Source organism: Podarcis raffonei, chromosome 17 (assembly GCF_027172205.1).
Source record: "Podarcis raffonei isolate rPodRaf1 chromosome 17, rPodRaf1.pri, whole genome shotgun sequence".
NCBI classification, from domain to species: Eukaryota; Metazoa; Chordata; class Lepidosauria; order Squamata; family Lacertidae; genus Podarcis; species Podarcis raffonei.
Window position 1 is genome coordinate 9,025,088 of NC_070618.1, and position 18,175 is coordinate 9,043,262.

An 18,175-nucleotide genomic window follows, 5' to 3' on the forward strand; every position below is an offset into this window, starting at 1 on the left:
TGGAGAACCGAAGGAAGGAGGGAATCTGTGATGAGCAAAGACGAGAACAAAGGGAGATAAGAAAAGTAAGAGCACCTGCAGGAGGGGAAGTACCGTCTGGAGAGAAGCAATACTTTGCTTGAAGGAAATGGGTAGAAGTTCTGGGAAGGCAGATGCAGCTGTTTGTCATCAGCTGAAAAAAAAAGTGTGGCGCTGTCTCTTGTGAATGGCGCACGTGCATTTTTAGTAGTTGGGTTTTTCCTCCATAAATATGGAAGCAGCAACTGGGAAAGGTCCGGATCTCTGATGGTTATGCATAAATCGCAGGAACCCAGCTGGCAACTGGCAGCACCGGGCTTACATTTTCACAGCCGATGGCACCGCATGCATCTTGTAACGCCATTTGCATTTTGGCATTTTTCCTGCTGGCTAAGAAGCAGGGTGTGTGAGCTGGCCCGTAGAGGATGCCGCAGATGGCCTTTTGCTATCCTAAGCAAAGTGCAGCAGGGGGATTGAGAGCCAACAGTGGGAAATGATTTTACCACTTCTTGAGCAGGAGCAATAATAGTAGTAATTATTATTATTATTATTATTATTATTATTATTATTATTATTATTATAGCAGCCTTCATTCAAAGATCACAAGGTGGTTTACAATATAAAAGCACAATAATACATACTATAATAGCAAACAAAAACAATACCCCCCATATATATTTTTAAAAAGGCCTTAGATTGTTTAATTGACCAGAGGCCTGGGAGATGAGGAATGTTTTTGCCTGGTGCCTAAAGATATGTAATGAAGGTGTCAGGCGAGCCTCCCTGGGGGAGCATTCCACAAGCAGGACATGAGATAGAAGGGCCCTACAGTTGAAGCTGAAAAAAACCAACCTTACTTCCTCTACCCTGCTATCTAATAGGGTATAGTCATACCTTCGTTTTCAAACTGAATCTGTTCTGGAAGTCCGTTCGACTTCCAAAAACGTTCGAAAACCAAGGCGTGACTTCTGCTTGGTTGCAGGAGCTTCCTGCACTCAAGCAGAAGCCGTGTCGGACATCCGGGTTCCAAATAACATTCGCACACCGGGACACTCACTTTCGGGTTTGCTGCGTTCGGGAGCCAAAACTTTTGAATCGCAAGGTGTTCGAGAACCAAGGTACGACTGTATTTGTCGTACCCTAGTTCATACCCCATAATTTCTCTAGCTCTATTTCCACATTCCCGTCCATTAATTTATAAAACATTTCATTTCACTAGCTATCACTGAGATAACTTTTTAAAACAGTAACCACCAGGATTCTTCCCAAAATGTTAACCTGCATGTATGATGACGATGCAAAATTCCATGTGGTTTTTACAGAAAGATTTCAGCTGTGTCCCTCTGCTGTCGGTGTTCTACTCTGGTGCCCTTTAGCCAAATCAGCAATAGTTACATGCTAAGCCTTTCCTAGCTTGTCCACCATGTCATCTGTTGCAAGGCATAGTGTGATTGCATTTCTTTTGCTCTACTTCACACAGAAACTCCCAGTTTCATCTCGGTTTGGAATTGGTACCCCAGCAAAGGCCCAAAGACTGCTGGAAGGCTGTCTATTATTAATGTTACTGTTATTGTTACTGTTATTACTTACCTTCATTATCAAATTCCAGGATGATTTACAGAATATATTAAAACAACATTAACTCAAAAGCATAAATACAGTAAACCACATTTAAAAAATACATAAAACAGAGCAGTTGAAAGTTGAATATTAAAGATCAGCTAATGCTTGGCAAAATAAAAAAGAGGATGAAGCACAGTTAAAGTTGGGGCTTGTTGCCTTTTGGAGGAGAGGGACTGGGTGCCACAACAGAAAATGTCTCTCCCTGATTGCCAACAGATGCATGCAGACAATGGTACAATCAGGAGTATCTGATCTATAGATCCCAGTGAAGAGGCAGGTCAGTATAAGGGAGAATATGCTCCCTCAAGTACCCTGGTTCGCAGTTGATAGGGCCTTATATCACCTTGAACATCACGTTGAGCCTGGCCCAGTAACGTATGGGCAGCCACTGCAGGTGTGACATGCTTGCGGTAGATTGCACCGCTTGGCAGTGTAGCCACTGGATTCTGCACTAGCTGCCGTTCTGGATGCATAGGCCACTGTGGCCAGACTATCTCCACCCAGGAACAACCATAGCTGATAAAATGCATTTCTGGCTACTGCAGTCACCTGAGTCTTCCTTGAGAAAGATGAATCATGGAGTACCTCCAGTGAAACTGCTCCTTTGGGAGGAGTGCAATGCCATTTAGAGCAGACACCCTCCTATTTTTCCTTTGAACTAGGAGCCACCCACCCACAGCACTTCCATCTTACCAGGCATCAGGTTCAGTTTAGTAGTCTTCATCCACCACTACACTGCTTCTAGGCACTGGTCCAGGACTTGCAAAGCCACACCTGGTTAAGATGCAACGTGTGCTGATGACATTGTGCTCCAAATCCCCCAGTAACCACATCCAAGGCTACGTATTCATGTTGAACAGCACTGGGGACAAAGCGGTGTTCTGTGGAACTCCACAGTGCAAAATACAAGGGGCTGACATACAGTCCCACCCAATGCCACTCCTGGAGGTGGGAGCAGAACTATTGCAGCAGGTTGGCTCCCACTCCCAACCCACAGAGCCATCCAAGGGGATATTATGGCTGATGGTATCAGAAGTCACTGAGAGACTCTTTCTCCTGATAATAGTCATCCATCAGGGCAACCAAGCCTGATTCTGTCTTGAAACTGGGCCTGAAACCAGATTGGAATGGGCTTAGTAAATCTGCTTCCTCCAAAGGTCCCTGAAGCTGATCCGTCACCACCCTTTCAAGACGGTACCCAGTAAAGAGATATTTGTGACTGGGAGATGCCATATGCTGCTGGATCCAGGATTGTTTTTTTCAGGAGTGGATGCACTATGCCTTGTTGAATTTCTGGTGCACATATTGTAATTCAGCTACTATGGCAGACAAGAATTCTTGACCCTCCTTATGCCCAATTATATCCAATTTTAAATTCAGTCATGGAAACAAATTATCAGTAGATAGAGGCACAACCTTTTGTGCACACACTGCTCTGAGGCAGGGAGGGAACTGGTATATTTGGATGCACAACATGTTACAGAAGCTTGGAGATTTGCATAGGGCAGCGAGGAAACTGGGAAAAACTACCCCCACCCCACCTCCAATTCAGGAAATTCACATAAGCGGTAAAACCGACCAAGGCTTTCAGACTTGCACCACTACTCCAGTGGCGGCGGCACACTTTTCAAGAAGATACAGAAGGCAAGGCAGGAGGAGAGAGGTTGTGAGAGAATGGGTCAAACCCCACTTCCCCATATCACTTCCCCTGCAAGTAGCTCCCCACACTGTTTTGCAGGAGAAAGACAGCAGCCCCTACTTCCCAGTCTTCTGTTTGCCACTGAACATCAGTTTCCCTCCTAAGTGCAGGGAATTGTCGTAATTTTGAGTTCACATCTCACTGCTTGGTTCTTGAAGTGCACAGGACAGCCCTAGGTGAAAAGAAGGAATCATGTTTGTTGGAGCTTCAGAAAAGTCAATCAGAAAGGAGAAAGTTGCAAGGATCTAGGCGTCAGGAAGAGTCAATCCACCAAATTACTTTTTGCATTCTTTTTAGGCAGTTCTTGCAGTGGTGGGAAGACTTATCTAGTTTGCAAGCTTTCCATGAGTCAGTGATGAGCAGATGCTCTTAATAGTTGCTTGCCTGAAACCTCCTTGCTAGAAACACCCAGCCATCAGTTTGGGTGCTGTTTTAATTGATCCTTTTTATTTGATCTCCCTCACGTAGTGTCCCAAAACAGAGTTTGGTTGTTTGGTGGGTCATGAGTTGTGCACCCTATGTAGAACGCATTGTAATAGTTTTGGAAGTTACTGGAGCCTGGAGGTCCCTGGTTAAGTCATCTCTGTCTAAAAGAGGCTGCAGCTGGTGGAGAGCTATAGCTGGGAATGGGCAATTGTAGCCCGCGAGGCCACGAGTGAAGATGTTGGATCCAGGAGCACCCCCAAGCTATGAACCTTGTCCTTCAAGGCGTGCAACCCCATCCAGAACAAGCCGTCTTCCAGCTTACAGATGCAAGAACTTGGAAAACGTAACACCTCTGTCTTTTCAGGATTCAGTTGCTTTTTGTTCTCCCACATCCTGCCCATCGCTGCCTCCAAACACCTGTCTAGCACCTCAGCTGCCTTTCCTGATTCAGATGGAAGAGGGGGAAAGAGCTGGGTGTCATCCATACATTCAGGAACCAACCCCCCCATCCCCCGGCTTATTGACATTTTTGACCTTTTGAGGTGACGGAAACTGAAAGAAAGCACCTGTCAAGTTTTGCATCCTCATACGCTTTGAAAAGGCACCCCCAACATTTCCTCAAAAGGCAAAATAGGATCAGAGCTTCAACAGGGATGGAAAATAAGGACAGCTGATGTGTATTTTATCATGATTTACCCCTTGCTTTTCTGTGCAACTTCTAATGCAGGTTACTGTCAACTCTTGAAAAGGAGGATTGCTGAGCACACGCCTCCCATCGATTGTCTCATGCTGCTTACTGCCAACTTCCCACTTTTTGCATCCAAAGAAAGTTCTAACCTACACAAGCTTATGCTGCATCCAATATTATTCTGAAAAAGTGCTACAGGATTCGTGCTTTAAATAACTGTAGCCAACCGGCCTCCAAACATGGTGTGAATAAAATGCTGAGATAACGTCACGCTTTCCTGTTGTGCGTTGGCTGGCCGAGCTGATAAGACGGCACAGTTTTCTTCTGTAAATTGAAGTGGTGCAATCTGACCTCCCTCTTCATCTTGAAATGCCTTTGAACGTGGTGGTGGAGTCGCTCCATATAAACCGTGAAGACATTGTACTGAAATACACAGCAGGAGCAAGTCCTTAGACATAATGATGACCTCGCCCTTCCAAAGTAGCTGGGCTTGGCTGAACGGGGAGGCATTTCCCCAGTTCCTTGCCGTACTTGAGTGACAGGGGTAAAAATGTGGTTTGATTTAAAGCAGATCCGGCAGATCAGTGTGGCGGTGCTCAGCACAGCAATGATAACAGGATGCTATCCTGTTAGCAATGTGAAGGGGGAAGCGAAGCCCATGTTTTCATCCCTTGTGTGGCCAAGTGCCTGTCAATCAGAAAGCAAAACGGGCCTGCTATAAATAAAATAGTGGTTTTCCCTACTTGAAGGACTCCCTAGGTACACAGAAATATTTAAGAGTAAAACTTGAAAGAAAATGTAAAAAGAAAATAAAAAAATCTGACTGCCCAAGTGCCTGTGAGCTCCCAGGACTTAATGAGATGGTGGTAGTTGAGCCTAGGGAGATTAAAAGAGCCTGCCTCAGAGGCCCAGAGACCCATCTAGTCTTCTCATGGTAACCAGCAAGATGTCTGCATGCCAGACATAACAACTCCCCTTCTCCTTCTCTGCAGACTTTTCTGGTTGTTCTCCTGACTTCCAAGCCATGCGCACAATAACTCTCTAGTTGCTAAAACTGAAGGTGGTATTGGTCTTTCCTGTTTATTATATGTAGACCCAAACATTAACCATCCAATGTTTGGGTGTTAAATAAGCCAGCTTTCAAATCACCCAAACTAGGGTATTCATAGAAGGAGAAACCAGTTACCAATTATTCGTACAAGCTGACAGGTAGGCCTTATGATATACACTGATATCTGGAAACTTTAAAACCTCCTTCCGATATTGGCAGCTGCATTCTCTTAAATGAAAAATGAGGTGGAGAGTTAACCCTAATAAACCTTCTAATTATTCCATTAATCTTTTGAACATACACTCAGGAAATGCATTATGAAATATCACAAACTCTGCATATTATCTGTAGCAGAACATTCATCTTACAAGTGTATTAACCATAACCCCAATACTAAATCTAAGTAGTGCTCATCTTCCCAAATCACTGAAGATCCCCTTTATCAACCTTTTCAAATTCATTGTACTCATTTGAGAAATATATCTTGGTACCCAAATGCCTAGATATGTTATGACCTCTGGGCACCAACAAAAGCAGCAAGTAGTATACAAAGTAGATTATCTACAAAATGCCCACTGGCATTGATTTAGATTATGACCAATTAATTGTATACTTTGAAATTCTATCAAAACTATCATTTTTATTAATTCAGGTATTGATATTTCAGTTCTACTAAGAAGATTCATCCATTGCCCATGTTAGTGAAATCCACAAGAACAGATCTCATAAGAGAGACAATGTATTGGTAATGGAAATCTGCACCACCTGACCCAGGAAGCTTGAATGCAGGGTACCAGTCACATATTATGGCCTGGCGTTTATTTGGCAACCACCCCCAAGCTACTGTTTTTGCTGTCCCGCATAGACTGTGCAAAAAAGGAGGGTCCATTTAGGATCACCATGCATGACTGAGTTAAGGTCTTCTGCATCTCAGATCTTGAGATGTTAGAAGGAGGATATTTTGGTATAAAGGGCAGACACAAGAGGTGTGGGGCCTTTTGGCAGCTAGTGGAGGTAACGGGTTGCACTTAGTGAGTAAGGGGACAAAGTCTGGCCATGCCTGGTGGGTGAGGCAAAGGTAAAGGACCCCTGGATGGTTAAGTCCAGTCAAAGGCGACTACAGGGTTGTGGTTCCCATCTCACTTTCATGCTGAGGGAGCCGGTGTTTGTCCACAGACAGCTTTCCGGGTCATGTGGCCAGCATGACTAAACCGCTTCTGGCGCAACAGAACACTGTGACGGAAACCAGAGTGCACAGAAACACCATTTACCTTCCCACCACTGCAGTACCTATTTATCTACTTGCTCTGGTGTGCTTTTGAACTGCTAGGTTGGCAGAAACTGGGATAGAGCAACGGGAACTCACTCCATCGTGGGAATTTGAACCGCTGACCTTCTGATCAGCAAGCCCAAGAGGCTCGGTGGTTTAGACTACATAGCCACAGAGTCTGGCCATGCCTGATGGGAAAGGGTGGCGCCCAGTGGGTCATAGGAAGGGGACCAATAGCAAAAGCTGTCATGAAACCAAGCAGAAAATCCTTTGGCCTTGATCCCTCACTCCTGACCTCATCTACACTACAAATTTAAAGCAGTATCATGCCACTTTAAACAGTCATTTAAAAAATCCTGGGACTTGTAGTTTGTTGAGGGTGCTGAAAGTTGTGGAGACCCCTGTTCCCCTCACAGAGCTGCAATTCCCAGAGTTCCCTGGGAAGAGGGATTGACGGTTAAACCACTCTTGAGAATTGTAGCTCTCTGAGTGAATAGGGGTCTCTTAGCTCCCTTAACAAACTACGGTTTCCAAGTTTCTTTAGGTTTCCAAGATTCTTTAGCCATGACTTCTTAAAGTGATATGATACTGCTTTAAGTCTATGGTATTGATGGGGCTTCTAATGAAATGATGTCTAGTTATGCTGACCTGAGAGACACTACAGAAGCCCTGCCTCTCCCGCTAGCCTCCCATAGCTAGCCCTTCTCTAATAGGGAGGGAGCATTTGTAGGATTAAATGTTCCCTATTAGAGGAAAAGCCCTGTCAGCTGCAGGCCAGGCATATTTGCTAGCCTATGAAATATTCACGCTCTGAAAAAAAATTACCAGGGTCACCGGAGACAGACCATCTGGGGAGTAGCCTGCTTGCCAGCAGCACAGAATGCAGGCTGCCAATTTTTTCCTGTTTCCCACTTTCCCTCTCTATAAATCTCCCCTCATATTTAAAAATAATTTGCATGACTGCATTATTATTATTATTAATTTTATTACCCTCCTTTTACCATAAGGTGTCAGGGCAAGTTACAATATAAAAATAAAATATTCAAATAAGTGAAAAAAATTGCAAACAGAAGAGCAGAGTGGGTCCAAAAACTTGGTTGCTTGGCTCAAATAATTATTCAGTTTGGATGAAGCAAACTTGGTTGCGCAGAGAGTAAACACATGGACTAACTTAAATCAAAAATCATCTGTGCACCAAAATGTGTCCTTTAGGCTGCATCTCCCTACTTCAGTGCAAGGGATATGTGTTGGCTAAAGAGATGAGCTGCAACCTAGAGGGGAGAGTTCCTATTGTGCTGGAATCCTGCTTGAGGGCTTCCTATTGGGGGCATCTGGTTGGCACCTGAGAAAACAAAATGCCATTGGCCTGATCCATCAGGTCTCCTCTTATGTTCTTATGTGGCTTCAGAGATGAGCTGCAGCCTAGAGGGTTGCCCAGGGTTCTTTTGTGCTTCAAAAACACGCAGCGCTCCAAAAGCCAGGTCTGCAGAAGAGCTAATCCTGTCCTTGGCTCAGCACTTTAGCACTAAATTGGCTAAGCAGGAGAAGACCAAGCATCATAAGAGATTACCTGCCCCACTGGTATCCCTTGATCATGCAGATAGCATAGCCCAGAGTCTGCCAACCTTCTTTGGTTGGTGGGCACATTTGCAAACTGACAAAACAGATGTAGGCCCTACACTTTCAATGCAACCAAGCACATACTGTATACTGTTCTATTATGGGTGCTTGGGAAGACTTCTGCAGGTCTGTGGGTGCCTGGTTGGAGACCTTTGGCAGAGCTGACTCCTTCACACAGGCTCAGAATTTGTGTGTTGCTCTAAAAAGCATGTCTGCTAATAATTTGTATTCAAATCACACTTTTCAAAAGTCTTCAGACTTTTCATATAATCATCACAGCAACCCTGTGAGGTCAATGCTGTTATCCTCATATTTCCAATGAAGACCAGGGTTGAGGGTGCTTAGTCAAGACTTGAATGGGGGGCATCCAGCTCATAACTCTTTGCCAGCTCTCATTACATTGTTCTGCTGCATGGTTTATAGCAGCCCCCTTCAATTATAACTAGTATTTTCAGACTCTTATCCCCCTCTGGTCTTGAGTCCAGTCATGCAATTGTTTGAAGAGGTGGTTGTCTTCAACTGCTTGGTCTGCCTTCTGCAAATCTGTTGGCAAGCCCTGTATCCACATGAGGCAAATGTTCTGCCTGTGTGAGCACAAGGGCATCAGCTGCTTCTCGCGAGCAAGTTCTCCCATGAAAGCTGGCATGAATAGGTGATAAACAAGGGTACACATGACTCATGCCCAAGATATGGAGAACCATGAGAATCATGCCTCAAGACTTGCAAGAAATCACTTGCAAAGCTGACAAATGCATTTGCAATTCCCTCCTCCTAGATCTCGTACCCGATAGCGAGTAGGGCTTAAGACTAGCAATTATGCTGGCCCACAAGAGATGAGATGGGGGTGGTGAGGAATAGCGGTGGATAGGAGCGGCTGCTGTACGGATATCTTTATCAAACTCATCACTTTTGTCTCTTTCATTTGGCAGAGATTCTTTTGGATACAACAGGAGAGACCTCTGAGATTGGCTGGACTGCCCATCCTCCTGATGGGGTAGGTGCTCCCTCCATTCTCTACTGCTTGTGAAAACAACACACACACATACACACAGAAAGGAGCAGACAGCACAGAGGGATGTTGCTGCATCACTGTCCTCCTTAAGGTGGAGTCGTTGCTGCTTATCAGTGCAAGGGGGTGGCAAATTCTGGGCTGTGCAGTTGCAGCAGCAGCACCAGACCACTGCTACTGTTGCTGTACTTGCACAGCCCCAAATGCGCTGCTGCCCTACCCGACCTCAACAATGCAGGTTGTAATACAGTGAAATACAGTATCTGAGAAACAAAAGAAGCAACCAAAAAACACGCATTAAAAACACGCAACATCTAGAATCTCGCATTACAGATAATGATGCCCCAGGTAGAAAAATCATTAAGTGGTCCACCAAGACTTTCAGCAATCTTTTTAAGTGATTTGGGGTGGGTGGGGAGCATTTCAGAACTACTGCATTGGAACGCAGGCCTGAACCAGATTTTGAAACGCAGACTAGATGGTTATCTCCCCCCCCCCCAAGAAAAGTTCTAGTTCAATTTGACCGAATGTTCTGTTGAAATCCTGGTTTCCTTTATCCTAACGCATCTCGGAAGCAGTTGGCAAGTTCCCGATAGATGCATTCCTTCCAGCTAGATACAATCTGACGAAATGGACTTCAGCCTAGAAAACCTCTTGTCACAATATATTAGAAGGCTCTTAAGCTGCTACGAGACCCCTTCCAATGCCTCTCCCCCATATGTCTTTTCCTCTGGAACATGCAGCCATGGATTGCCAAGGTCTGGGGAGGGCGAGCGCCAACGTCAAAGCTTCTGCCACCACATCCCTTGGCTGCCGGGAGATGAGTCCTGGTGAACTTGGAGGTTATCACACTTTGTGCTTCTTCTCCAAGGAAGTCAGAATGGCGTTTCAGGGGTTGCCCCATTCTAGTTTCACAACACAGCAGAATGGCTTGTCCTTGGCCCTCAAAAGGAGCTGTATTTGAATCCAGACCTCTGTGTTCTGAGTTCAACACAACATATTCACTCTATATTTTATAAAACATCTTAAGTGAAAATGGATAGAATCTCAAATGACTTGAATTTTCAAGAATTTTGAGGTCAAAATTTGCACGTTCAACCTATGAGACATTTCCCCTTGAAAACCTAAGGCCAGGATAGCTCAGTTGCTTAGAGCGTGGTGCTGCTAACACCAAGGTTGCAGGTTTGATCCCTATATGGGACAGTGGCATAGTCATGGCATAGGCAGGGGGTTGGATGAGATGATCTTCAGGGTGACTTCCAACTCTGCAGATCTATGATTCTACTATTCATCTGAGTTCTGGATACTAAACAGCCCAGGAGTCACCTTTTGATGAATGGTGGAATAGAGAAGTTTTCATAGAGAAAATAATCACAGGCAGAGGAGTAGTACAACCCCCACCCCTCCAAGTCCTATATATTTGCAGTCTCTTAGCTAGGCCACCATTCAGGGGACCTCCCAAGCATTGGGAGAGAGGGGACTTTGCAACCCTTGAGCTTGGGAAGCCCCCAGACACGACTGATCCATAGCTTAGGCCAAACCCCCTTTTGTGCACACTGGCTAAGCCTTGCGCCCCTCTCCAGTCCATGTGAGTGTTGTCAAGACTAGGAGAAGGCTATTGCCAGTTACAGGAAAGCTGAAAACAACTTCTGTTTCTCTCTTCTTCCTTACTCCCGCTCCCCAACTCCGTACAGTGGGACGAGGTGAGTGTCTTGTATGACAGGAAGGACCAGATCCGGACCTTTGAGGTGTGCAACGTGGCTGAGCCAGGACAGAACAACTGGCTGCGAACTCACTACATAGAGCGGCGCGGAGCCCACAGGGTCCACATCCGCCTCCGCTTTTCAGTACGGGACTGTGCCAGCATGAGGACTGTGGCCTCATCCTGCAAGGAAACCTTCACCCTTTACTACCATGAATCGGAGGCCGACGTGGCCACCCCGGAGCACCCTGAGTGGCGTGAGGGGCCGTGGACCAAGGTGGATACAATTGCAGCCGACGAGAGCTTCTCGCAGGTGGACAGCACCGGGGAGGTGGTAAAGATGAATGTGAAAGTGCGCAGCTTTGGCCCGCTCGCCAAGAGGGGTTTCTACTTGGCTTTCCAGGACTCTGGGGCGTGCATGTCCCTGGTGGCTGTTCAGGTTTTCTTTTACAAATGCCCGGCGGTGGTGAAGGGCTTTGCCTCTTTCCCGGAGACATTTGCTGGAGGCGAAAGGACTTCACTGGTGGAGGCGCCAGGGACTTGTGTGGCTGACGCAGAGGAAGCCAGCGTGACGGGCTCCTCCGGGGTGAGGCTGCACTGCAACGGCGAAGGCGAGTGGATGGTGGCTATTGGCAGATGTGCCTGCCGGGCTGGCTACGAGCCGGCGGACGACGAGAAAATCTGCAAAGGTGAGCCAACGGGTGGGGTGGATCACCTGCGGGCGCTTTTCAGCCAAATTGGAGCCATTGCTAACATATAGAGGCAGCCTGCAGAGGCTCATTTGATCTTGCCTCTGCCTGGGCGGCAGGTCATTTTGGTGCATCTGGTGTAGTAAGATAATTCCTTTGCAGGCTGCCCTCAAAAGAGGCTGTGAATATTGTGACAACTCCTCCAAAATGTCACAAAAGTTGCTGGTCCACAAACAGCTTTTCCTAACATGCTCCACTATCCATGTTAGTGGTTTGCGGCACATCGGATGCCTGCAAGGGAAAGGAATCATTGACATGGGAAGTGGTAGTTTCCAAGCAATAGGATCTAACTCGTTGGTGCAGATCAAGCCATAACTTAGGGAAGATTGCACTGGCGGTTCTATGCCCATCTTTTGGTGACTGAACAAAAGGAGAAGGAAAAAAGGATGCAATAGAGAGGAGATAATTTATAAGCCCAGGATGGGGTGAAGGGATATATCAGACTGAAAAAGGTAAAAATAAGAATATGGAAGGTGCAGATATTTGAAAATGAATCCTGTGTTGCAGATTTGGGTTAAATGCATCTCATGTATGTTACCATTAAAGAGTTACTTTAAAATTCCATTCATTTGCCCTACCCAACACAGTGATTTTCTAGAGCCACGGTTCCCAAGCTGGCATTTGGCTGTGGCACCGGGATGGTGTGGCAATAGCACGATTGCCGAAACATAGTCTAAAACCACTCCTCCATCTGGTATCCTGCAACACTTGGAAAGCTTGTATTTTCAGTTATCAAATCAGTTCAGAACCCAATGATACTTGAGTCTTTAATATTCCTGGATTTGATTCTCAGACATCCGCAGATTGCTTGTCTGTCCCCAGAGAGATAGGAAAAAAAAGGGGGGGTCATGCCATAGGTATGCTAGGGGCCAAGAGGTCCTTGATTCAAGTCCTGGAATCTCTGTTGTAAAGGTGTGAATCTCAATCAGGGCTTGACTGGCTTCAGAAATGCTTTTAGAGGCAACCTTGGTTAACCCTGTAGCTAATGCCTCACTGAGTTACTGTGCAGTTAATGGCTACAGGAAAACACTAGATTAATTCTAGAAGGGAGGAGCCAGAAGAAAGGGCCTGGCGGGGGCATGCAGTCCTCTTCTAGCCCCCTCCTGATGGGGAGCCTTACGTGTGCTCAGGCTCAGAATAACTTTTCCGGAACGGAAAAGTAATTCCGTGTCCCGATGAGGTAGCAAGGACAAATTTTTCATAGCCTGCCTGTGATGTATACAAATGATCATTCAGCCAGGGTGCTGATGCTGTGAAGCCACTGGGGGCTGTTTATCGACTGCGCAAGTGTTACTTTTAATATGCTAATGTGGATTGAGAGAGAGGCAGATTTACTATTTTGGAAACAACATTCTTTCAGAGCTCATTTAAAGGACAGTCCACGAGTCAAAGTAGTTCATGCCTTCTTGTTGGCTTCGTATTCAGCAGAGAGAAACTCGGGGGGGGGGGGGGGAAATGGGTGTTTGTTGCCAACTTTCTTTGAGTTTTAAGCATGTCAAGAATGCCATATCTGATCTCTGTCTTTCCTTTCAGCTGGAAGGCTTCCTGTTTCGCTGAGGTGTGAACTTGTTTGAGAGATTGCTCAGCCTTTACAGGGGTGGTGGGGGTGGTGTTTGCGAATTTTTGATCTCTTAAAGAACTGGGCTTGCCATGTCTAGTGTCTGGAGATGCTTCCAGATGACTGCTTATTGTGGGGTGTGCATGCATGGACATTTCTTGCAATGTACACACAACATTGCTGGCATAAAAAGGACAGCCCATATCCATTCCCCACAAATTAAACCAGGTTTACGCATTCTGAGAAAAATCTGATAAGTTTTTGTGACATTTCAGTGACGTGTTGGGTGCTAACAGTGAGTTAATACCAACCCTGAACATTCTGGGGGTGGGAAGCATACTGTATATTTCCCCATAGCTCATACACAGCAATGCAAATAAACACCAGCATTGTATACAGTTGTAAACATAGTTCCTCTTAACAGTAATCACAATGCCTGTGTAGTTGTGTGTGTGGCCGTATTGATTGTTTTTGGCATCCATCTGTCTCAAGAGACCTTGGAGTGCTCCTCCGGAAGCGAAGTGACTTCCCTGGAGCGCAAGCCTGAGCAGTGTGTCTTGGGATGCCCAGACAACAAAATCCCCCTTTTTGCCTTGCTGATGTGGTCCAAAGGAAACCAGAGCAATACGTTTGGCACCAGCTTAGCTGCTGGAAGGAGATGCTGGAAGGAGACATCCAACTGTCTTAGGGACTTCACACCGCATTTGCGTGGGGATTACTCCTTAACCCTTTTCTTCTCCCGAAGATATCCCACAAGACAGCGAAGGTTTCGTATCAGATGGGCTACTTTCCCATGTTTGACTAGTCCCATCTGTCCCCTTTTGCAGCACGTACTTGACCGTTGGACCCGCTATTGGTCTTGTCCATTCAATCCACCAGAGACTGCCTTTGCATGCGGGGGAAGTCCCTGACTCACCAAGGGTCTGAGACCCATAGGCTACCCTCCCCTGGTTTAGTTAGCAAGTCACAGCCATTTCCTGAGGTTTGGCCACTGTTGCATGCTCAAAGCTTCTAGCAGCTTCTAGGAGACCTGAGTGTAGGGTGGGGACCGGTGGTGGACAAACTACCCCAGAAGGAGCACGACGTGTCCCCCACCAGAGGTACTACCCCTCCCCTAACACCCCATACACCCTGGCTATATTAATAGTACACTTTTTGCCTATGAATGGCTTCTGGATTGTGATATTTGTTAGCTGGTTGATCAGATATTGCTAATTGATTGCATCCTATTAGTCTAGGCTTAGATATTCTCTGGGTGAAATTCACTGTTGCTCTAATACGATTGTTCCATTGGTGCAAACATTTTTGCTTGCCAGACAGAGCAATCTCCCCTCTCTTCTCCCCATGTGCTGTTCTTGGGGGTTCTTCTGACCTGCTTCTGAACTATGTGTGGTGGGGTGTACAGGGGAAGCAGAAGATGGGGGAAGCCCCATTGTAGCAGTGGGACTCATTGTGCTGCCTCCCACTAGGGCATCTACTTGGTTAAATCTGGACTCCTGATACCAAGGCTGCCCTTGTATATGAGATGGCTACCCCACCTTTTACGTTGCATCATAGGGTCACCTGATAGCAAAGATGAGCGTAAGGGTCTCTTACCCTGCTTCTGTGATACGTAAGTAGAATTGGTTTGCAGGCAGTGAAAAATAGTATCTGCTGGGGCTGAGCTGGAATGGCTCAGTTTTTTTGTAAACATTTTTAGGTATAAAAATAATAATTCCTTCTTCCATGATCTTTCCAGCACACCTTGCAAAAATGTCCCTGTACTCATTTACTTTAGCTTCTCTTGTTTTCATTCTCTTTTGACTTCACTTAACCCCCAGTGATATCATCACATAGTAACATCTGATTGGCTATACAGTGTGACAATACTGTCTCATTTATTATGTGATTCCCACTAACCAGAATCACCTATGCAGCTAATCCAGGAAGGAAAAAGGTAACAGCCGCCAGGTAAATCTTTGAATCTTTGCACAGTCTTAAGATTATTATTTTTCCCAGTTTGAAATTATTTTTATCCCCTTCCTCCCATTTTATGACCCTATTATCGAGAATGAGAGTGATGCTTCCTGGATTAGTCATATTAGTCACATATGCTATCTCTCCCAATCAGTTATCATACAGGGGACAAGATGACGTCAATACACTGCAATAAGATTTGGCGATGTGATGAAGTTATTGAGGATGAATAAAATCAGCTAACAGAAAAAGGGGGAAAGGGAAGCTAAAGTTTGTTTGTTTGTTTTTAAACCAATATTTATAGGATGCCCTATAACATTTTCCCATTCAGGAGCAAAAAAATCCTCGCTAAAGGGGAAGCAGGTTTTGACGCTGCAGGAAATATTCCAAGTAAATAGTGCATCATTTCATCTCAGCCATAATTATAACAGAATTTAGCATCAGAGGCTTGGTTTGCATGTCATGTTAAATCACGGTTAATGTTTAACTGTGGTTTAACAGGAATCAGTGGTGGACTGGTGTATGCTGCTCAAAAGTCCTCCCTTCACTTCTCCCCTACTTCTGACTGTGCTGTGCTGGGAGCAACAAGCTACAAGCTTTGCCTTGTCATGCTGTCCGAACCTAGTTCATGGTTTGTTTCCCTACAAACAAACCAAAAGCAGCAGCAGCCAAGGTTTGTTCTAGTTTCACCATGTGGGATTTGTTTGGGAGAAATATTAGCACGAGCCTGGGTGTGGATGACACAACAAACCAAGGATCGCACCTGGAAGCAGGTCAGGAGTGAAGCGGTGGCTTAGGACTCATTTGGGTTAAGTCATAGCTAAACTTAAACTATGGTTTTAACGTGACCACAGCCATTGTTTTAAACATTACTTACAGAGCAGGGCAGCTGCAAGGGCAGGACATTACAGGTGCACCAGAGGGAGTGGCAGGTTGGCCCTGCCAGTGTACCTGTTCTAGCCTGACCTCATTGGTGCCCTGCCCCTCACTATCCCAGTAAGCAGCTGTGCCACTGGGAGGCCAGTTTTGTGGTGACACCCCTCCTCACTGGTTGCCCTTGGTCTTGTCCAATTAAGATAATTGGGAGATGCTCAGGCCCAAGTGGCAAGCCCCAAGAAGTAATATGATTGGGGTGAAGAGCAGGCTATTTGCCATGGGATCTGTGAATTTTTCAACTGGGAAAACTTCATACTGTGGATTGTATCCAGTGCTATGCAAGTAGAGTTCCATTTGTGCAATGGGACTTGGCCTTCCTCTCCTCTCCCTTTGCCCTCCTAAAATCTCCTCCTGATGGTACATATGTCAGATATGCCATTGTGCAAGCAGGTGTCTGCTGCAGAAGGTATGTATATCAACCTTACAGAAATCTTACAGAAACAAATGGCAATTTAATGCACAGTCTTGTTTTGGATATTAATTGTGGATAATAATCTGGGTGCAATGCAGAAAAATTACTGGTATCTCCATCATATTAATTAAGAATATCTGTGCTTCTGAATGGGGAAGTTGATAGGCCGCTAGCAGACAAACAAAGTGTATGAGATGCGTGTAACTGTAGTTTGGAGCTGCACTGAAAATATTTCCTTTGTAGATTAGTATCCCAAGCACATGGTGCTACAAGCAGGTATTTGTAGAGATAATGTGAAAGGGTTTGCATATTCCTGGCAGTGTTTCCTGTTCTGTGGGGCAGCCTTACCAGTGAAGTTCACCAGTGCTTGCCCTTACTTGTCTTTTGGAGAGAGCTCAAAATGTGTTTGTTTTAGCAAGCTCTTAATCTTCCCCATAGGAGTTGAACAAGATCTGGCTTTGATTTTGGAAATAATGACTGTTTTGTTCTCGCTTTTTTATTTGTATTATATTAAAATTTATAATTGCCCCATAAAGATAGATTCTTTTTAAAAAAAAAAAAAAAAGATAGTGCACAAACAGTTGTGATAAAAGTATACCTGTTACAACTTGAAGAAATTTTAGCAACTTTTTACTGTTGAGATTTGGTGGGAAATAGCAGCATACAGATAGATTGAATAAATGAAATAGGTCTATAAAATGCTGAACTAGGCGACTTGGGTGCCACTAGCAGAGCAGGGGGGCAAGAGTGGAGTCTTGACCACCCTCCAACCAACCTGCAATATTCCCTTGGCACCATACTTCTTATATTGGGCTTGTCAAAATGGTAAGATTTGGGGTTGGATAGGGGGAATATTTCCTTGGGAGAGTAGGCAGGAGCTGAAAGAAGGCTAGTTTTTACACTGTGCTCTTCACATGTAGTGATGGGTGAGAAATTTGGCTAATCTGCACTTCTCAAACCAAAATGCAGTTGTTCTTTGAAATCTGCGCTTTCCTGAATTTTGCAGTGTAATTATTCAATCCAAGAATGTATATTCAAGTGCTCATGTTAGAGAAAAGTGTGTGTAAAAATGAATATATTAGTCAGGAGAAACTCCAAAATGCTGAAAAAGAATCAGAAACACCCAATATCCCAGAAGAGGTGAAAGATGGAGAAGAAAGCAAAATCCCAGAAAAGGTGGAAGATGGTTAGAAAAACACCAAATCCCAGAATAATTGAAAAATTGTCAGAAAAACCTAATATCCCAGGAAAGGTGAAAAATGGTCAGAAAAGCCTAGAGTACCAGAAAAGGTGAAAAAGCAGAGACTGGGTGGCCGCCTGTTGTGGATGCGTTATATGAGATTCTTGCCTTGCAGAGGGTTGGGCTGGATGACCCCTGGGCTCCCTTCCAACTCTACAAATCTACGATTCTGTGAAAATGCGACACAAAAGGGCATCATATTGGGGGAATTGCTTGCA

The 18,175-nt window shown here is 45.2% G+C and overlaps 1 protein-coding gene across 2 annotated transcripts in view; it reads left to right on the top strand.

Annotated features, from left to right (window-relative positions):
• LOC128404619 (ephrin type-B receptor 5) overlaps positions 1-18,175 on the top strand; it is a 150,742-nt gene that overhangs the window by 56,064 nt on the left and 76,503 nt on the right. For both annotated transcript variants that reach the window (XM_053370324.1, XM_053370325.1), the window contains exons 6-7: positions 9,325-9,389; positions 11,099-11,795. In XM_053370324.1, the coding sequence (XP_053226299.1) occupies positions 9,325-9,389; positions 11,099-11,795 (762 nt within the window). The remainder of the gene's footprint in view (positions 1-9,324; positions 9,390-11,098; positions 11,796-18,175) is intronic.